This window comes from Equus quagga, chromosome 8, assembly GCF_021613505.1.
Source record: "Equus quagga isolate Etosha38 chromosome 8, UCLA_HA_Equagga_1.0, whole genome shotgun sequence".
NCBI lineage: Eukaryota > Metazoa > Chordata > Mammalia > Perissodactyla > Equidae > Equus > Equus quagga.
Window position 1 is genome coordinate 70,352,552 of NC_060274.1, and position 19,459 is coordinate 70,372,010.

At 38.4% G+C, this 19,459-nt stretch overlaps 1 protein-coding gene across 1 annotated transcript in view; it reads left to right on the forward strand.

Annotated features, from left to right (window-relative positions):
- Positions 1-5,666: 5,666 nt before the first annotated feature.
- Positions 5,667-19,459, forward strand: part of SCIN (scinderin) — a 69,921-nt gene continuing 56,128 nt past the window's right edge. The window contains exons 1-3 of the mRNA XM_046670709.1: positions 5,667-5,958; positions 11,012-11,166; positions 15,273-15,434. Of these exons, the coding sequence (XP_046526665.1) occupies positions 5,760-5,958; positions 11,012-11,166; positions 15,273-15,434 (516 nt within the window). The 5' untranslated portion in view covers positions 5,667-5,759. The remainder of the gene's footprint in view (positions 5,959-11,011; positions 11,167-15,272; positions 15,435-19,459) is intronic.

Genomic DNA, 19,459 nt, shown 5'->3' on the forward strand with positions numbered 1-19,459 from the left:
TAAATTAGTAACCCAGGTTTTACAATTCATACGGAATGCTTCCTGAGTTAAAGATACTTTTTTTGGCACACAAGCTAAAAGAATATACAGGAAATAATGGAACTAGAATCACTATATTCATCTCCAATAATTGTCTTTGTGCTACTCGTTAGGCCCCCAAATTTCTTTAAATCTCTATTTGCATAATCATAAGCCTAAAGCGAGAATTATCATTTTAAATCATAAATCTCCATGAGAACTTGGATCCTCAACGGTTTCTTTTGGTCATAAGCATCTCTAATGTGTAAACTCCTAAAGTGGTGATGATGTCTTCTCTCGATGATTTCACAGGAGTTGGCTATTTCGTAAGTAATAAAAATAAAAATAAAATAAATGATTTTTATATATAATAAAAATATTAACAAGAAAGAGCTGAATCAACCTGCTGTGGTAAGCAGGTTTAAAAAATGTGCATTATTTATCAGAATAGCAGACATTCCAGACCAATAAAACCCTCACCTTAGTATTAAGCCATGACTATTCCTTTATAGTTACAGTATTACGTATAATTTAAAAAGAAGTGATTCGTGAAAGGGAAAGTCCTAGATCCTGACTGGAGCTTTAAAAAAAAATACATAGGGGGCCGGCTTGGTGGCGCAGCGGTTAAGCTTGCACGTTCCGCTTTGGTGGCCCAGGTTCACCAGTTCAGATCCCTGGAGCAGACGTGGCACCACTTGGCAAGCCATGCTGTGGCAGGCATCCCACATATAAAGTAGAGGAAGATAGGCATGGATGTTAGCTCAGGGCCAGTCTTTCTCAGCAAAAAGAGGGGGATTGGCACCAGATGTTAGCCCAGGGCTAATCTTCCTCAAAGAAAAAAAAAAAATAGATGAATTAAAAAAATTAGTTCTAGTTTGTCTAGTATGGACAAGAAGGATGAAAACACAATTCCCTAGAGTGCACTTTCGCTGTTAATAATCACATAGTTCTGATAAGTACTGGGGCTAAGTGCCCTTGCTGATCATTAACCGAGTTTATTGATTGTGTTCACAGGGCTTTGACATACATTCTCTCTTTTAATCCTCACAACGCTCAAGTCTTCTAACTCCAGGTTCTATGCTTAAACCCTAAAATCATTTAGTAAATCAAACATAAGTTATTACAATTTAGCAGCACTACCAGTAAAAGAAATGTAACTTTAATTACAGTCTCAATTTTCACAATGAAAGGAAAGCAAATAAATAGCACACTCCTCTCCTGGAAAACAGTGCAATTGCTGTCTTTCTCATGTACTTAATTTCAACAGTTCTGTGGTCCTGATGCATAAAATAAAATAAGATGCCTCTCAACTCTAAGATCCTGTGACTTGGGAAGCGAAGATCACTTGAAGCCAACTTTTTTTTTTAACCAACTCACTCCAATGAATTGCACAATGAATCAATTACACTATTTAATGCTGTTATTTATTTCAAGGACTAAACTATGCAGCACTTCCCCTTAGGCATTAACATTCTAGAAGAACTCTCGGTAAAAGACATATTTGCCTTGGCTGGTTTACCTGGACTGAGACAGGATTAGTACATTGATTAAAAAAAAATGTAATTTAATCCAAAATCAACTATGCAACCACAACTTTTCAGCATGTACTACCATAAGGTCAGGGAATAAAACAACAAGACACAGTCTCTGAATGAGCCTACAACCTTGTGAGAGAAAACACACGTCAGAGTGTGGTAAGTGCTATCATGTAAGAGCATATGAAGAGCGTTAGGGACATGTGGGAATTTAGTGGAGCCAAGGCAATAATGATGATGAAGACGTGAATCTTTAGTTAAACCTTAAAGAACTGGTAAAAATTCAACAGGCAGATAGTGGAGGAAGGGCGATAACATTAAGGGGAGAAAATAATCTACTTTTAAGAACCTAGGAAATGAGAGAAAGAGAAAAAATAAAGGCATTGAAAGGAAATTGGCACCTGGTTTTAGCGACTTTTGTTGTATAGGAAATGGGCGGTCTGGTCTTAACTAGACTTGGAAACACTACTCTTATAGGATTGAATTTGGAGAAGTGAATTAACCACTCATCAATCTCAGTTGAGTTTACTGTCACTGAGTGTATGCCAGGCACTATTGCAGGTTTAGATTTATTCATCCATTTAAAACTCATCACAATCCTATGAAGTAATTTCTATCATTATTCTCATTCCACAGATGAGAAAAATAAGACAGTATAATAATGTTAGGTAACTTGTCCAAGCTCAATCAGCTGGAGAGGGCAGCAGCCTGGGTTCAACCTAGGTCAAGCCCATACTGTAAACCAGCTCATTTTGGCTCCACTGCATGCCTCACCTGAAGATGGGAATCAGAGAAATAGCAAGAGAGCAGGCAGCTGGGATGGGTGAGAGAAACATTCTGGGCACCCTAGTTGATTGAATGTGGAGATAAAATGAGAGTGCTGAGTCAGAATTCAAACACATTGTCACTGAAATTAGGAAGAATAGGAGAAGTACGTTTGGAAGGAATGATGAGATTGTTTTGAACACACTGAACTTGACCTTGGCAGATCAAGTAGGTAGCTAGGTCTAACAGGAAGAGGTAAATCTGAGTTTGGAGGCTGCATAGCCAGGACAGAACTAGATGATAGGTGGGAGGTGCTTCCTTCAGGCACAAAATTTAAGAGGGATGGCAAAAATAACAACCATAATCAAAATCAATAATATTTTAATGCAATGCTTTTTTAAATATCAAAATGATATTTAAAAATCATAAAAAATAATCGTAAAAAATGAGCCAAATATCAACATTTTAAGTAAAGGAATATCAGTATCTTTCCTTTGCCTCAGCCTCCAATATGGCCCCATTTAGCGCTATTAACAATTCTGCCTTATTTCAACTTTCGTTTTTATCATGATTTTTTGCATTAATTTTGATTTTTTAAAAATAGTGCCTTAAAATAGTATTGATCTTGATTACTGAGCCTTTTTGGTGCCCTGTAAATTTTGCATCCCAAGCAGGTGCCTCCCTTGTCTTGCCCTAGTCCTGGGCTAAGCAAGAGAAAATTTCCCTTACCTATACTAAAGTTCCTTTTCATTTCTTCACTAAAAGGAAATTATTTCCTTTTATTTTTGTTTCTTCACTAAAAGGAATTCTTTCTCTAAAGGGAAAAGAATGATCACTAAAACTGAAACTGAATGTAAGTGATGACTCTGATTTTTAAATTATCTCAAGTCTAGCTCACCTGTTCTCATATTTTTTCCCTAGAGGAAGAGATTCCCATTTCACAGGCAAGAAACCAAGACATACAACAGCTCAGTGACAAAGTTAAAACTAAACTTCTTGGTGCTGCATGGAACACCCTAGATCAGAAGATTCTCTAAGGACAATTTGAAGAAAATGAAAATATAAAGTATACCTATGTGAGAAATCATGGCCAAATAATTTGGATTGAAAGAATAACTGTAAAGATTATGTACTTTTAAATTAGACACGGTGGGCTTGAATTCCTCTTTGTCCACTCACCTGCTGGGTGACCTTTGACAAGTTCCAAAGCCTCAATTTCCTCATGTGTAAAATGAGCCTTATCATGCCTATGTTTCATTGTTTGGGTTAGGAGGCAAAAACGAGAATGTCGTTAAAAATATTTCTTGATCAGGATCTCAACCTGTAACAGATGACACACACAAAATAGGAAAATTCCAGATTCTGTTTAAGAGGCTATACTTAGAAGTAGAAGGGTAGAGAAACCAAAAGGGATGGTGCATCTGAGGGGACAGGTGCTGGAACCCCCAAGGAGAGAAAAAGTCACATAGAGTTATTTGTCTTTAAAGGTACAGTGACCTTTGGTGGAGGGAGCCAACACTGTGATCTCACCTTCCTCTCTCCCTCTGATTCCCAACCAAACCCTAAGCTAGCGGATGGGAAAGCCCAGCTGCTTTAGCTCATGCAGGCGGGCCTGAAGGGAAGACTGCAAGGTGCGGAAGGATGGAGAAGGGCTGAGAGGCTTAACAGCAAGCTCACCACCACATAATAATAGCTCATAGTTAATGAGCACTTTCTACGTAACAGACACAAACGCTTTGCTTGTGTCATCTCATTTAATCCAAACAACAGTCTTTTAAGGTGGATACTATTATTTTCCCATTTTATAGATGAGGAACCTGAGGCAAGCGGTAGTTAGGTGACTTGTCAAAAGCCTCAGAACCAGGATGGACACAGGAATTGAATGAAGGTGATCTGTGCCATGCCCCATCATGGCAGAAGAACAATAAATGGTAGTGATTGGTTTCATCATTATCATCACCATCATCAAAATCATTTAATTCCAATCCTTCTAGCAATCATATTTCTAGGAATTTATCTCACAGTGCTAATGCATGTGCATAATAAAGTATGTTAAAAAAACGTTGTTTGCAACACTGTCCTAGCAAAAGATAGACAAAATTTAAATGCCTGTGAACCTGGTCAGATTAAATAAGTTACAGCACACTTACAAGATGGAATACTATGTGGTCAGTAAGAGGAGGCAGCTCTATGAGTACTGTGTGTATGTTACCATGTCTGTTAGAAAATAAAAATTACTATATTACCTATATTCTTGTAGATGAAAGAATATCAAATATCTCTGGAAAAATAAGAAACTGGTAACTTAGTTGCCTCTGGGGAAAGCAACTGAGTGGCAGGTGAAATGGAGATAGATTTTTATTGAACACCTACTTTCAATTTTTTTACTGTGGTCATGTAATATCTATTTAGAAACATAAATGAATTAAGGAAAAAATCGAATTGTACATCATTAGTGACCTTCCCGGGTCTCTTGTAATTTGGCAGAACAGTGACAAAACTGTACGTGCACAAAAATCAGCTTTCTCACTCTTTACATTGTGAGCGATTTGCTTTTTCAATAACAGTAAAATCTTTTGTCATATCAGCTTCGGTTAAATAAATGCAAAATAAAGAGTAAACTTCCATTTGTATTTTACAGAGCTTTGCCCGTGCTCCAAAAGCGAAAACTTTTAGGGCGAACAATGAGAAAATCAACACTTTGAAACCAGGTAATAGGTAACTCACAAGGGAGGCCAAGCATAACGTCGCAGTCACAAATAGCCCAGCTTGAGAAAACCCCAGGAGGAGGGCTGTTGTTTTTTCAGGAACTTTCTTGGCCAAAGGAGGCAGGTGGCAATGAACTTAACCACAGCTCCTGACCCCCTGGGGACTTACAGAGCTCTGTTCCCCGGGTAGGACCGCCAACCTTCGAAGTTTCCATCCTTTCCAAGAAACCTGACATGCTGTTTTTCATGGCACTTTCAAGCTAGGAAGATTAAGAGAGAAACTGCAGCCATCACGAAGGAAGAGGTGGGCCAATGAAATGACGGCGTTGATGATTAATTAAGAAGATTGTTACCTGGACAGTCAATTTTTAAAAATCGATGCACCAATCACAGATTTTATTGTTAATCTCCTCCATCTGTTGCCACTGGAAATGTTCTTCCTAGGAGGAGGCATTTCCAAGAGTTTCTGTAAGTTCCCTCTATATCTCACGATTTCTGAGATTGCAAGAGCGGCGTAGGAGGTTGTTACTCAGCGCTGCCCTCCGGGAAGCAGCGGATCGCCTCCTCCGGAGCGACTCCTGCCTGGGCCCCTCCCTTTGGGGCCCCGCCCCCCCGCAGGGCGAACCCTATAAAGCCGCGGCCAACAGGGTTCCTCCTGCTGGTCTCGGGTTAGTCTGAGTCCCAGGTCACTAAGGTCCCGCGCCCTCTTCCAGGAGCATCGCGTGCCGGAACTATGTCCCAGGGGCTGTACCACGAGGAGTTCGCCCGCGCCGGCAAGCAGGCGGGGCTGCAGGTCTGGAGGATCGAGAAGCTGGAGCTGGTGCCCGTGCCCGAGAGCCTGTACGGCGACTTCTACGTCGGGGATGCCTACCTGGTGCTGCACACCGCCAAGGCGAGCCGGGGCTTCACCTACCGCCTGCACTTTTGGCTCGGTAAGGCGCGGCTGGCAGCGGCACCGGGCGCGCCCAGGTCTCGGAGGGGCGACGCTGCGGGGGCGCTGAGCTCTGCAGTTTGGAGTTGAGGGTGGGAAACCCATCACCCCAGTCGCGTCCCCGCCGGGCAGCCCATTTCGGGCTGCCCACCTTCTCCCTTGGAGTCCGCTCCTGCAGACGCCGGGCGCAGCGAAGTCGGAAGCAGCCCTACCTCACTGGGTTTGACCTTTGTTGTGCCCGGCTCCCGGATTTTGGGGCTGGCTCCTCTAGCCCCTTTCAGCTTGCAGTCTCCAAACCGCACTCCCGCCCAGGGCCGCCTCCCCGCGCACCCTGGCGCTGGCCAAATCCCGCTCACCTTCCAACAAGTTCAGTCCTGGTTTCCTCGTCAGAGAGATGAAGTCAAACAAGTTTGGGGGCATCCGCCCTAGCTGGCTAGAAGCCGTCCCCTTTTTTTCCTAATTAATTTATTTTTACTTTTTGCCCTTGGGCACCACCATCTTGTATTTCTCTGCTAATTGCGGCGATTAATGTTCTGGGCCACTTTATATCAGGATCCCGCCCACACTGTGCTGCTTGCAGCCTTGGCCAATAGGTATCCCTGTTTATTAGGATGCCGGAGACCTTCAATATAAATAAATATCTTTATATGGCATATTTATTTACTTAAATGAGTTGCTTTATTATAATAGTCATTTTAAAAAACTTGTTATTTTTTTACTCGAACAAGGACGCAGTGTGGAAGAAAACGGCTCCTTCAGCAGTAGTAATTATTTTGGGCCGCGCTGGCGCCAGGCTCTCAGGACACTGGGCCTTGTGTGTTCTACTTTTTCCACCTTCTACTTTTACTGGTAAACATCCTGAATGTCCTCCCCACTCTCCCTGTGAGATCCTGTGCCAGTGGGCACACTGTCTAACAACGTGCCCATTATCTGAGCCTTATTGTCGTCTTTTAAAATAGCTTGCCTCCCCTGGACTTGCGTATTTTTATTTTTAGTTTTACTCCTGACCTTATTGAGAAAACACACAAAACCACACACACATACACATTATGAAGTCCCTGAAAGCCATCATTTTTATTCCTAACAATAGGAGATTTTAAGAAACAAAATGGTAGAAAGCGTTGAGAAGTGTTGTTCTCAATGTTAGTGAACATCTGGAGCAGACACTCCAAATGATCAATACAGAGAGAGAGAAAAAGGACTGTTCTCATTACAGCATTAGATATCAAAATTTTATGCTTGCCTGAGGAGGCTGAATCTGAGTTCCAAACGCATTTTGGTTTCCTAGTGTGATGTCGCTATTCCTATTATAATAGATGGCAATCTATTTATATTTTATATCAGAAAACGCTGAAACCTTTATATATAACCATGTTCACCAATGAATGATGCCGGATAGAATAATGTCCTCACCTTGGTTTTTCTTTCCAGAACTTGGATATGGAATGAATAAAAGTGTCTGAAATGCTGCATTTGTCATTTTGGTGAATTAACAGGTGGAAAATTTCCTATCTTGCTGTAGGCATCAGTTGAGTTCGACTTTGTCAGAAGACTGCAAGAGGGCTTTGAACACAATTTTTTAATTCTGTATGTTCTTTCTTATCCAAATAAGTTCTTTAAGTACTGTCTTTTGTAGGGTTTACAGATTCATGTTAACTCTTAATTATTCATTTAGTGCTCACCAATTCCAAAAAATGTAATAGCATTTTCATAAAAGGTAATAGCATTATACTGTTATAATTATACTTTAGTATACTGTAGTATACTAAACTATACTATAGTTTTACAAAATGTTACCATTGAGGGAAACTTGCTCTATTGATTTATGTCTGTCCTCCCACCAATGCTACACTGTCCTGGTGACTGTAGCTATATAGTAAACCTTAACATCAGACAGAGTTATACCTCCTATCTTATTTTTCTTGGTCAAGATTATTTTAGCTATTCTAGTGCCTGTGCTTTTTTATATACATTTCATAGTAAATTTGTATAATCTATAGTAAACCTTGCTGTGGTGTTGACCGAAATAGCATTATGCTGATAGATCAGTTTGGGAAAAATTGACAGCTGTGTTATATTGAGTCCTACAATCCATGAACACTCTGTCTTTATGTTTATTGTGGTCTTTGATTCTTTCATCACCATTTTGTGATTTTTGGCATATAAATCAGCATAGTACATAGCATATAAATATCTGTTTTGTTAAATATATACTTGAGTATTTCAGTTTCTTTGGAGTGATTGTAAATGGTATTGTGCTTTAAATTTCAATTTCTGCATGTTCATTGTTTCCTTATAAAAATGAGACTGCTTTTTGTTATTGATTAATCTTTATCCTGCTATCTTGTTGAATGCAGTTATTCTGGGAATTTTTTTGTAGATTCCTTAGGATTTTCTATGTAGACAATCCTGTCATCTCTATATAGAGACATTTTTATTTCTTGCTTTCTCATCTCTATGTTTCTTTTCTTTTTTTTTTTGGTGAGGGAGATTGGCCCTGAGCTGTTGCCAATCTTCCTCTTTTTTTTCCCAAGTCCCCAGTACATAGTTGTATATCCTAGCTGTAAGTTTTTTTTTCTTATCTTATTGTAATAGTTAGAACTTCTATGTTACGTTGAGCAAGTGTAGTGAGAGTGGACATCCTTGCCTTGTTCCTGATCTTAGGGGAAGAGTGTTCAGTCTTTCACCATCAAGAATTATGTTAGCGGGCCAGCCCAGTGGTACAGCAGTTAGGTTTGCACATTCTACTTCAGCGGCCTTGGGTTTGCCAGTTTGGATCCTGGGTGCAGACCTGTGCACCACTTGTCAAGCCATGCTGTAGCAGGCATCCCACATATAAAGCAGAGGAAGATGGGCATGGATGTTAGCTCAGGGTCAGTCTTCCTCAGCAAAAAGAGGAGGATTGGCAGCAGATGTTAGCTCAAGGCTAATCTCCAAAAAAAAAAAAAAAGGAATTATGTTAGCTGTACGTTTTTATAGATGTTATTTATCAAGTTGAAGATGTTCACCTGTATTCCTAACTTGGGAAAAGTTTTTATCATGAATGGATGTTCGATTAGCCTAGTTATTAAACCTCTTTTTTAATCTACGTTTTATATGTAAAATCATTACATCCACAAAACAATTTCAGGAAGATTATAGCATATATACAAATATAATATACTTACAAATATAGCATAATGTAACATAATATAAAATAACAACAAAAAAACAATATAACATGAAAGACTGGTAAAATTGGCATTGGGAAAATAAATGAAGTCGTAAGCAGGATTCATACAGAAAATTCATAACTTTCTGAACACTTGCTAGAATTTCATCATGATACAACTGAATTCGATTCTAGTTTTCGCATTCAAAGGCTGGTATTGGCTTCATTAAGACTTTTCAACCTCTTTAGAGCGAAGACTGATTTATTCGTGCTGATAGTCCCTGGCCTAGCAAAGTACATAAGCATCAACAAATGGTGGCATAGTTTAATTAACTTACTTCCAGTTCGTTCGTTAATTGCATGCCTGTCCATTTCTGTGTACCTAAAGGGATTCAGGTTTCAACTTGTACTCAAGTAAAAATGTTTATGTCAAATACATCATCCTTAAGACTTTGATATTAACCTTGACTTAAGTTTCCCTCTTAAAGCATCTCTATGCAAATCCACGTCTGTGCCTCTATTAGTATTCTCATTTATGGATGGGAAAGTGGGCAGAAGAATGACACCAGAGTCCTTTCGGACTGCAAAATCGCATGTGTTTTTTTTATATGTGTTAAATAATTTCCTTTGACGACGACGAGTTCGCAAAATTGATACCGTGTCAAATACTCTTCTCGCTACTGATTTTTTTCCTGAGAAGATACCTGCTACACAGATTTCCTTTAACAGTAAGGGAGGAATTGTGAAATCTAATTCTTTCTTTAATAGAACCGACTGATTTCCTTTCTTCAACTTTGGTGAACACTCTCCTTTGGGGTTTCAGGTGAACTATAGTATTGTTATAGCGTCTAGACTGTTATGTATCAGGTATCCATGGAGGCAAATAACATACCCCGATCACCACAAAATCTTACTGCTAATGAGAGTCTGAGTATAAAATAATATCTACTAGTATTGTAACTTCTAAGAGCCTGTGCTTCAGAGTGACAGAAGCTTGCCTCTGGGTCACGTTGCACGTAAGGTCGACTTTATGACCCTGGGGAAGTTACTCACCCTCTCTAAGCCTCCATTTCTTCTGTTGTAATCTGGTAGAAAATAGTTTCTGCTGCATGGAGTTACTTAAAGATTAAATGAGTTCATCCATGTAAAACATTAGCACAGTGTCTGGCCCACAGCCAGTGTTCTATAAATGTATAAATGTTAGCTATTATTATTTCTAGAGTGACTTATGATTTTTACACAGCTCAGATGTACTAAGGGTTTTGAAGTGTCTTTTACTAAATTTGAGTTCCCTTCAGCACTGTCCTGGCTCTGATCACTGTGTACGTTGAAATGCTGGTTCTTAAGAATTGGTGTTTCAACCTCAGTGAGGTTGCCTGCGTGTGATCTGGATTAGAATTGTGAAAATTAAATGGGTTGTGTGTTAAATTGCTGAGATAATACTATGTATATTAATGTTCAGTAGATGTTAGCATATTAGTTCCTTTATTGTCCCTTTTCCTTCAGAAAATACTATCTTATACCAATAGGATAATGAAGTGGGGACACTGGGACTCAAAAACAGGGGTAAGGTCAGGTTACATTCCTTTTTCCACTCTAAAAACCACCCGCTTTCCTGAAGTTGTTTAGCAATGGCCTGTGACATTCATCTTCCTTACAAATATTAACATATTGACATATTGGAAACCTAAAGATTGATGCCGGTAAAGGCTAAGACGATTGCAGAATGTTTTCATAGCCTGATCTTGTTGACTGTACCAAGTGAATTTGAATCGTATTGGAATGTGTTGTTCTATCTTCCTGAGCATGTTCAAAGAAAATTTCTGAGTTTTTTCCTATCAGAAATTCTGCCTTAATTTTTTTCCTTGCTTGATAAATGAAGTGCCGTCGTTTGCTATTTCAGGAAAGGAGTGTACTCAGGATGAAAGTACAGCAGCTGCCATCTTCGCTGTTCAGATGGATGACTATTTGGGTGGCAAGCCAGTGCAGAATAGAGAACTTCAAGGCTATGAATCTACTGATTTTGTTGGCTATTTCAAAGGAGGTCTGAAGTACAAGGTAAGCGGCTCTCAAACTGTTGTTGTTATGACTGCCTTTCTCTTCTTATCCATCCACACCTCACGTCTTCATAAAATGGAAGTTCATTGGGGGCAGGATCTTTTGTTTTGTTTTGTTTTTGTTTTAATCTGTGTTGTTCACTGATAGATCCCCAGGACCTACTGGACACAGTAGGCACTCAATAAATGTTTGTGGAATATGTTCTGTAATATATGAAATATTCTGACTTGATTTCATTTAATAGGTTAATTTTTAATAAAGTTAAGAGCTTTCAGTTATATCGTCACAAGAAAGCCCTTTAAATTTTGTAAAGTTACTTCAGTAATTAAATATTGATTAGTTGGGTATTAACAGTTTTCATTTTTGCCATTCTAGAGAATCTTCTGGATTTGCTGCAAATAACCCATGATTTTGGAATATCAATTGTTCTGGAATATCTTAATACAGTATTTATAATAATTATAACTTTAGTTAATGCAAAGAACTATACATCCATTTCTAAAATAGTGTGGTTTGACCTTGGAAATGTTACAGATGAAACCACTGAGTTGAACATAGGTGTGGTTCAGCCTCACAAGCTCAAATGCACATACAGTGGCACAAACACATTTACACACAGTTGGTGTAAATTTCTGTGTGTCTTGGCTTGAAACGCTAATCACCAGATGGCTTTTCTTCTGAAAACAAAAACAAACAAACAAACAAAGTTAAATAGTCTGTCCTTTAAAAGCAACCTTCAGTAAAGGATAGCTTTTCTGGAAATCTCCCAGTGACCCTTGCAGACTGGCCATCCTTCACCATCCTCCCTACCCCCAGGAGTGTTCAGCTGAACTGTAAGGAGTACTCTCCCTAGACAGACATTCCAGAAACAATCCTTTGCAAAATCAAATGTGCTCCAATGGTGTTCTGCAGACCCCACCGTCGCTGACTCAGGCACGTTAGCCTAGTGGAAACCTAAAACTTCAGAGCTAAACCAGAACTCTAAATGTATCCCAAATTTGCCTGGATGCCAGGGTTTATTTCTGCTTGTACCTGATCAGAGCCTTAGGTGACTATTTTGTGATGCCATTGAGATTAGGACAAAACACTTAGAAATTCTCTTCTCTCTCTTGAAATCATTTTTTCACTTTAGACTATGAACCACCCTAAATATGAAACTATTACCTCTCATTTTATTTAATTCCTATAGTTTCATTTTCTTTGATACACCTGAGTTCCTACAGTTTATGTCAAATGATCTTGAAACTTCCTTTATGTCAGTGAGCGCAACTTTTTGATAATAAGCTGGGTTTTTTGTTACTAAAAGCACGTACTGTGCCATCATCCTGGTTATCAACTGATTTCTGCCACATATGATATGTTTGCCTCAGGGCAAGTACATAAGCTGTTTGTGCTCAGTTTCCTCAAATATGCAGTGGGTATAACAACAGCTTCCTTGTATAGGTGTTGCAAGGAATAAGGATTAAATTAAATAATAAAATACCTATATAGTACATAGGCAATCAGTAGGGACTTATGTTGGTAATATTAATCCTTCTGGCTATTAGCAGGACTTCTGAAATCAAACTTCCAGATATATACTTAAAAGTGGACATGATAAAAGTGATTTGACAGTTATCTTCTAATTATCAACGTTAAAACCACTATAAATCACCATTTTTTAGAAAGAGGATGTTTGCAAAAGGAAGTCAGATTTATCAGCAAAAACATCAGTTCACTATCTTATCATTAGTGACACTGAGCAGATGACAAGGTGTGCTGTTGCCACAATATTTGATAGGAAATTTGGATTCAAAGATAATTTACTACCCAGAATAGCAAAGACTACATATTATGTTTTACTTAATTTCATGCTTATAGGAATATGCTATGCAGTTCATGTATATTATCTCATTTAATCCAAACAACAGCCCTGTGGTGCACTTTCTATCATTATCACCCTATTAAGGTCAGTAAGCTGAAGCTTCAAGAGACTGTGCAACTTGTCAAGGTCTAATAGCTGGTAGGTGACTGGGTGACCATCTGCCTCCAGTGCCTAAGATGGTAACCATTATACTATGATGCTCTCAACCTACATAAATGGTTCAAATGTCAGGATGAATTTTTTATTTAAGATTACTCAGTGAAACAGGATATTGTGTCTATTTGGAATGGGCAAAACTTGGGAAAGCCTTGCCCTTACTCAGTCAGCAACAACCATGGTTAGTTGCCATACGTAATGTAAAGATTCAACATTAAGACCATCTTCCTATTTCTTTTAACTGACTTCAGATTTTTTTCTAAGGTTTTATAGGGAATTGGGAAGGGGTTATAGAGGACTCTTACTTACCATTACTTCCTTATAATAAATCTTCCTCATAATAAATCTCTGGCTAGTCACACCTTTCCCAAGCTCAACAAGACCCAACCCTCAGCCATGATTGTACACAGCAATGATCAGACATCTTTGGCCAGCAAAACTGTATTTATGGTGCCACTGATTTAGTGGCTCATTTGCCTTGTTTTCATTCTGTGGAAAAGGTAGAAAGAGACAGGGAACTACTAGGGTCAGTTCAAACAGTATTCACAGAAGAACTGCTTACTGTCTCATACAGACATATATGAAAGTTGAAATTTTTCTTGTGTACCTTATTATATAATGTAGATGGAATTGATTTTTTAAATACTGTTAAATGTTCACAGACTGTGTAGTTTATAATTTCGTATGAAGTGGACCTAATGTTATATATGTATCTTCAGTCTAAGTCTGCTCAATATTTTATAACACTTTTTCAGATGACAGTGTTTTTATACTATTTTTTATTAGATCACAATGTACTTCTTATTAAAAAAATAATTGAAATGGCCAAGAGCGGTAGTATGTAGATGAAAACTTCAGTTTATTTTTACTGTATAATGCTTAGTTTGTTCAGTTAAGAAGTATGGCAACCTTTGTAAAGTTATGGTCTGGGAAATTATTACATATTTCTTAAAATTTGTGGTTATAGTTGTCCTGAAGTCAACAGTTAGCTTATATTAATGAAACCTTCCTATTCATGAGGGCCTTTCCTGGAGAATTGGGGAAATTCAAAGTCAATGGAAATTTAAAGAAGGTGTTAATGATTGCATACGCAGCTTAACTTCTCTTTCTTTGGATTTACTGTGTATGTTTATATAATAGAATTGAAATGTTGGATTATTTTATAGCTTTCTTATACTGTTAATTTTTCATACTATATTATCATGGGAGGCCTTTGATCAGTAAATGACAGAGATTCGTTTACACTGCACCTTTAGCATGCACATTACCTGATAATTGTAGAATAAATAAAGATTATTGTTCCAAGACGTAATTAGAAAAAAATGAAAAGGTACATGCTGATTTCAAATAATACAAGAAGATGTACTTGATACAGTAAATATCTTTTCCTCTGCATTTTTTAATTCAATGTAGTTTTATTTTGTTTTGTTTTCGTTGGGGATATGCAGCCAAGATGCCTCTCTCCTAATTTAGAGTATAAATATTTAGGCCTGGCATATTTAGTAAACTCTTTTCACCAAAACATAAGTAAATAAGACAGGTGATTTTTAATGTAAAAACAAGTACCATAAACAGGAGCAGCCCATACCTGGCCAGCGCTCGACTCCCCTTCTCCGCCCTAATGCCGTGACAGTGGGAATTTGGGGGCATCTTATTCCCTGGGTGCTCCTCATCTGTGCTTGTTATCTCTGCCTCCCCTTCATCTTCCCTAAAAGCCTTTTCTGCCTTCTCGCTCACTGACTTGAGAAGCATTGCTTCCCAAAAGACAAGAGCTATGGCTGCTTCTTTTTGTTTATGTAGTAGGTTTTAGGTTTTAGACGTTTGCAATATTCAATTGAATGGTTAATACAGGAAGACCAAAGAGCCTTAAAAAAAAAAAAACAAAAAAAAAAAAACGCAACCAAACATGTTGATTTGCCAAGGAATTCTCTCTGCATATTTAACTTTTCACATGCACTTAGGTGGCTGTTTTATCTTGGCCTGCCAGGCAGTGTTGGCACAAACATCTGTGGTTTTATACTTTGCTCTGTCTACTTGGAAGCTTCATCCACTTTGATTTGTTTCCTGTTTTCCTCGCACCCATCAGGCTGGAGGTGTGGCATCTGGACTAAATCACGTTCTCACCAATGACCTGACCGCCGAGAGGCTCCTGCATGTGAAGGGTCGCAGAGTGGTCAGGGCCACGGAAGTTCCCCTTACCTGGGACAGTTTCAACAAGGGCGACTGCTTCATCATTGACCTTGGCACTGTAAGTTTGATATACACAGGTAGACGTCTAAAGGAAAGTGATTGTCTTCAGGTCAAATCAAGCGTACGTGTTGTGGAAGGTAATCACTTTGTCTGCACACTAGAAATAGATCTTGTTTATGTGAGATGCAATTATATCATATGAGTAATTGGCAAGTATTTAAATGCCACATAAAGTAGGACTTCAAAGTTTTTCTTTTCTTTGATAGGTTTAGAATGGAGTAGTGATTTAGTTCTTCCTACCATAGAACAGAAATTGAATAATTTTTAATGTTTTCCCTTCTCTCTGAACAGAGCTTCCTCTAATTATTTTTGTCCCTAATTGTGTGTGGGAAAACACTTTGCTTAAGGGGGAAATTGATTCCCTCAGAAAGCAAAGGTTCTAGAATTTAAAATGGACATAGGATGAATCTAAACAGCCTGCCTGAAGAGTTTTTGGGAAATATTTTAACAGATATTAATATGTCCCTTACACAGACACACATACATCATACTACTTCACACATTTTAGTTCTCTTAGAATTATTAGAGAAAAAGGCACAAGTACAAATATCAAGTATCATCTTAATGGGATGATCAATATCTGACATGTTTTTTTCCAGGAAAAGAGGCCCCTCTAAGGTCAGGTATACTTCATGATTATTATCATGACAAAGAAGTATGATTGCAAAGTTTTGTGCTAGACTCAAGGAGGTAGGATTTAAGTTGTGTCTTTAAAACTTTGTAAGGTTTTAAAAGCAGAAATAAAGGGTATTCCCTGCCTTTGAAAAACTACGTGCAAAGACGAAGAAGGCAGGAAAGCACAGAGCGCGTTTATGATGTCCTTCTCCTCATGATCATCATTCTCATCACACCACATACATCAGCATTCTAGTCGTCATCCCTAATGTTGCTGGGCCAAGCATTGTACGGGCACTTGCTCTGACCTTTATTGCTTTGATTAGCGTGAGGCTTTGGCTGGCTATGGAACTTGCTCAAGGTTGTACAGCCAGTAAATGATGGAGCCAGAGGTAGACCCTACGCACGTCTGATTCCCAACTAAGCATTTTGTTTTGCTGCCTCTCCTTGAGCAGTATTTTGGAGAAAAGCATGAGACAGAAGCTAAAAGACTTTATTCCACATGCAGAGAGGAGGGACACTAAGGATTTTGAAAACGGAGCTACACAGTCAAAGTTCTGTTCAAGCAATATCAGTTTGGTAACAGCACAGATATGAAATGTACTAAGGTTATAAATGATTGGGAAAGGACCCCAAGCTGTAAACTTCATTTATAAGTTCCTCTAAGTTAGTGTACACTTAGAATTTTATTACCGTTAATGTATAATCCAACTGTCTTGGATCACACCAGCCTGTGTGCACAGTTGAGATCATAATGTTAATGCCCAAAGTACAATTCTCAGTATCACACGTAGACATTTCCACCCAAAATGGCAGTACTCTTGCCCTGAATCTCACGAAGAATTTCATGGAAAAGTCCTTTTCAACTTTAATTGCTAACCCGTTCACCTGACCAGGCTCAAGTCCGGACCCTCAGGTCCAGGCAGAAAACAAATAGTATTCCAGCTGTCCGCTCCCCTGCAGCCACAGCCATAACTTCTATGAGTAGATACCCCTTGAATCATCACGCCTCACAGTTCTAAAAACCATTAGAGCGTTCAGAGCCCCTCACAGCCCATGCACAGTAATTAATTGCCTATCTCAACTTTCATCTCAACCGCTTATGTTTTTAGCCCTTTGTCCCTTTATCGAGTATTTTTACATATAAGATAGTATTTTTCATAGAGAAGGGGGACCTCAGTTTTCATCCAAGTTTACTGTAATTTCAGATTCTTATCTATAAAGTCAGGTATCTGATTAGATGATCTCTAGGATCCTGAACAAGAGAGACACTTCCCATTGATAATGTCATTCTTCACTGCCATTACTTGAAAATATTTCTTTTCTAAAAAAAAAAACTTTTTAAAGAGAGAAGACACAGATGACCAACTCAGGTTGACATAGTTTTTTCCTACAGCACTTTAGAGATGTGTTCTCTACACCAGTTTCTGATAAGAAGTCAGCTCTCATTCTTATCATGATAATCCTGTATGTAATTTGTCAGTTTTCTCTGGCAGCTTTAATGCTTTCCTCTTTTTTTCCAGCTTTAATGAGATATAATTGACATGTTAACGTTGTGTAAGTTTAAGATGTACAGCGTGTTGATTTGTTACATTTATATATTGCAAAATCATCGCCACCATAGCAATAGTTAACACTTCCATCCTGTCACATAATTACCATTCTTTTCTTTGTGTTTGGTGAGAACATTAAGATTTACTCTCTTAGCATCTTCCAAGTATGTAATACAGTGTTATTAGCTATAGTCACCATGCTATGCATTAGATACTCAGAACTTGTTAATCTTACAACAAATTTGTATCCTTTGACCAGTATCTCTCCATGCCCACACCTCCCCAGCTCCTGGTCACCACCACTCTCTGCTTCTCTGAGTTCAGCCTTTTTAGATTTCACATGTAAGACATAGACGGTATTTGTCTTTTTAATTTTACTTTATTTTAAAATTATTTTATTGAAATAATAAAGGTTTATAACATTGTGTAAAAAAAAGATTTTTTATATGTAGTATAATTGCTCCACCAATGCAATAATCTCTTTAATTATCATGAATAGTGTCAATTCAGCTTTCCAACTATCTGCTCTTTGATCTTGAGCACGTTATTAACCTTTCTAAACGTTAACTTCCTTTTTTTTTTTTCATCTTGCCTCTGGTTTCTGATGACACTGCTAACCTTAGCTGGCTATGATTCACTCTCGTCTGACACACAGTCACATCTGGAAAGGGCAGTTATCATCCCAGTTTCACAAGGGGCAAAAAAAGCCTTAGAAGGTGGGAGCAAGTCACTTGCATTAATACAGCTTGAGTGGTGACCTGGGACAAGACCTGGGTTTTTCTATTCCTAGTTCACATCCTTTTCTCTGCATTAAGCAAACTTGGTAGTATATAAGATGATATGGCCCTATAACAGAATATCTTGCAACAGTTTCAGAATCTGCTGAATTCGGAATTATGTCTCATCTGGCTTAGAATCTGATGAAAGTAGTAGTATTAATGAAATCATTTGTTATTTTATTGAACAAGTATTGAGTTTCCACAATGGCTTGATAGTTGGGTGCTTTGGTAGCCAGATTTTAGTTCTAGTAACATATGCTCTTTTCCCATAGGTAATGTCTGCCTGTGGGAGTATAACCCACAAATCCAGGCTCATATACTAGGGACAGAGTCTCTACTATAAAGTTCAAGGACATTTATCTGTTTAATAGTAAATTATCTTTATTTTATATAGTTAATTATCTTTAATAACGTTCAAGTTCTCACCCGCTCTCAGGCTTGGTTAGAGACATGTGCAATGATGTGTTGCAGAGGACTTGAGTTTATCTCTTATGTTGTGGAGATTACCTACACCCCAAAAGCATATCCTAGTAGGAATCAAGCACTAGATCCCTAAGGACACGAACAAATACCCACGTGATCTGTGTTTATGCCACTAACCTTTAACCTGTTGGTATGTTGCCAAAGCTTCTAAATGGTGATAAGATCTTGCAGTTACCTTGGGGACTTTATTTTGGGGGCATGTCATAGTGAACTAAGAAGGCATGAGGCCAAAATTTTCTCTGCCATAATATTTTAATAGCAGTTATTGAGTTAATTATTTCATGACCACCTTCTACATTGGAGGACGCAAAAGGAAGTCACTGCAGTTTCTTCAAGTTTTATTACCCGGGTATGAAAAAGGTAGATTAGACATCTAAAGCTGTCACCCAACTAAAGCCAGCTGGCCAACACTGAGGTTATGAGTAAAACCCAAATCCCAGATCTTGATTGTGTTTGAGGGAAGTCAACTTTTGGTAAACAATCACTATTATGAATATGATATGCCATATACCTTAGAAACGTTTGCCGATAGGATTTTAGACTACAGTAAATATTCCCTAGATGTGACAGTGTCATCCCTTCGAGCTAAAGCA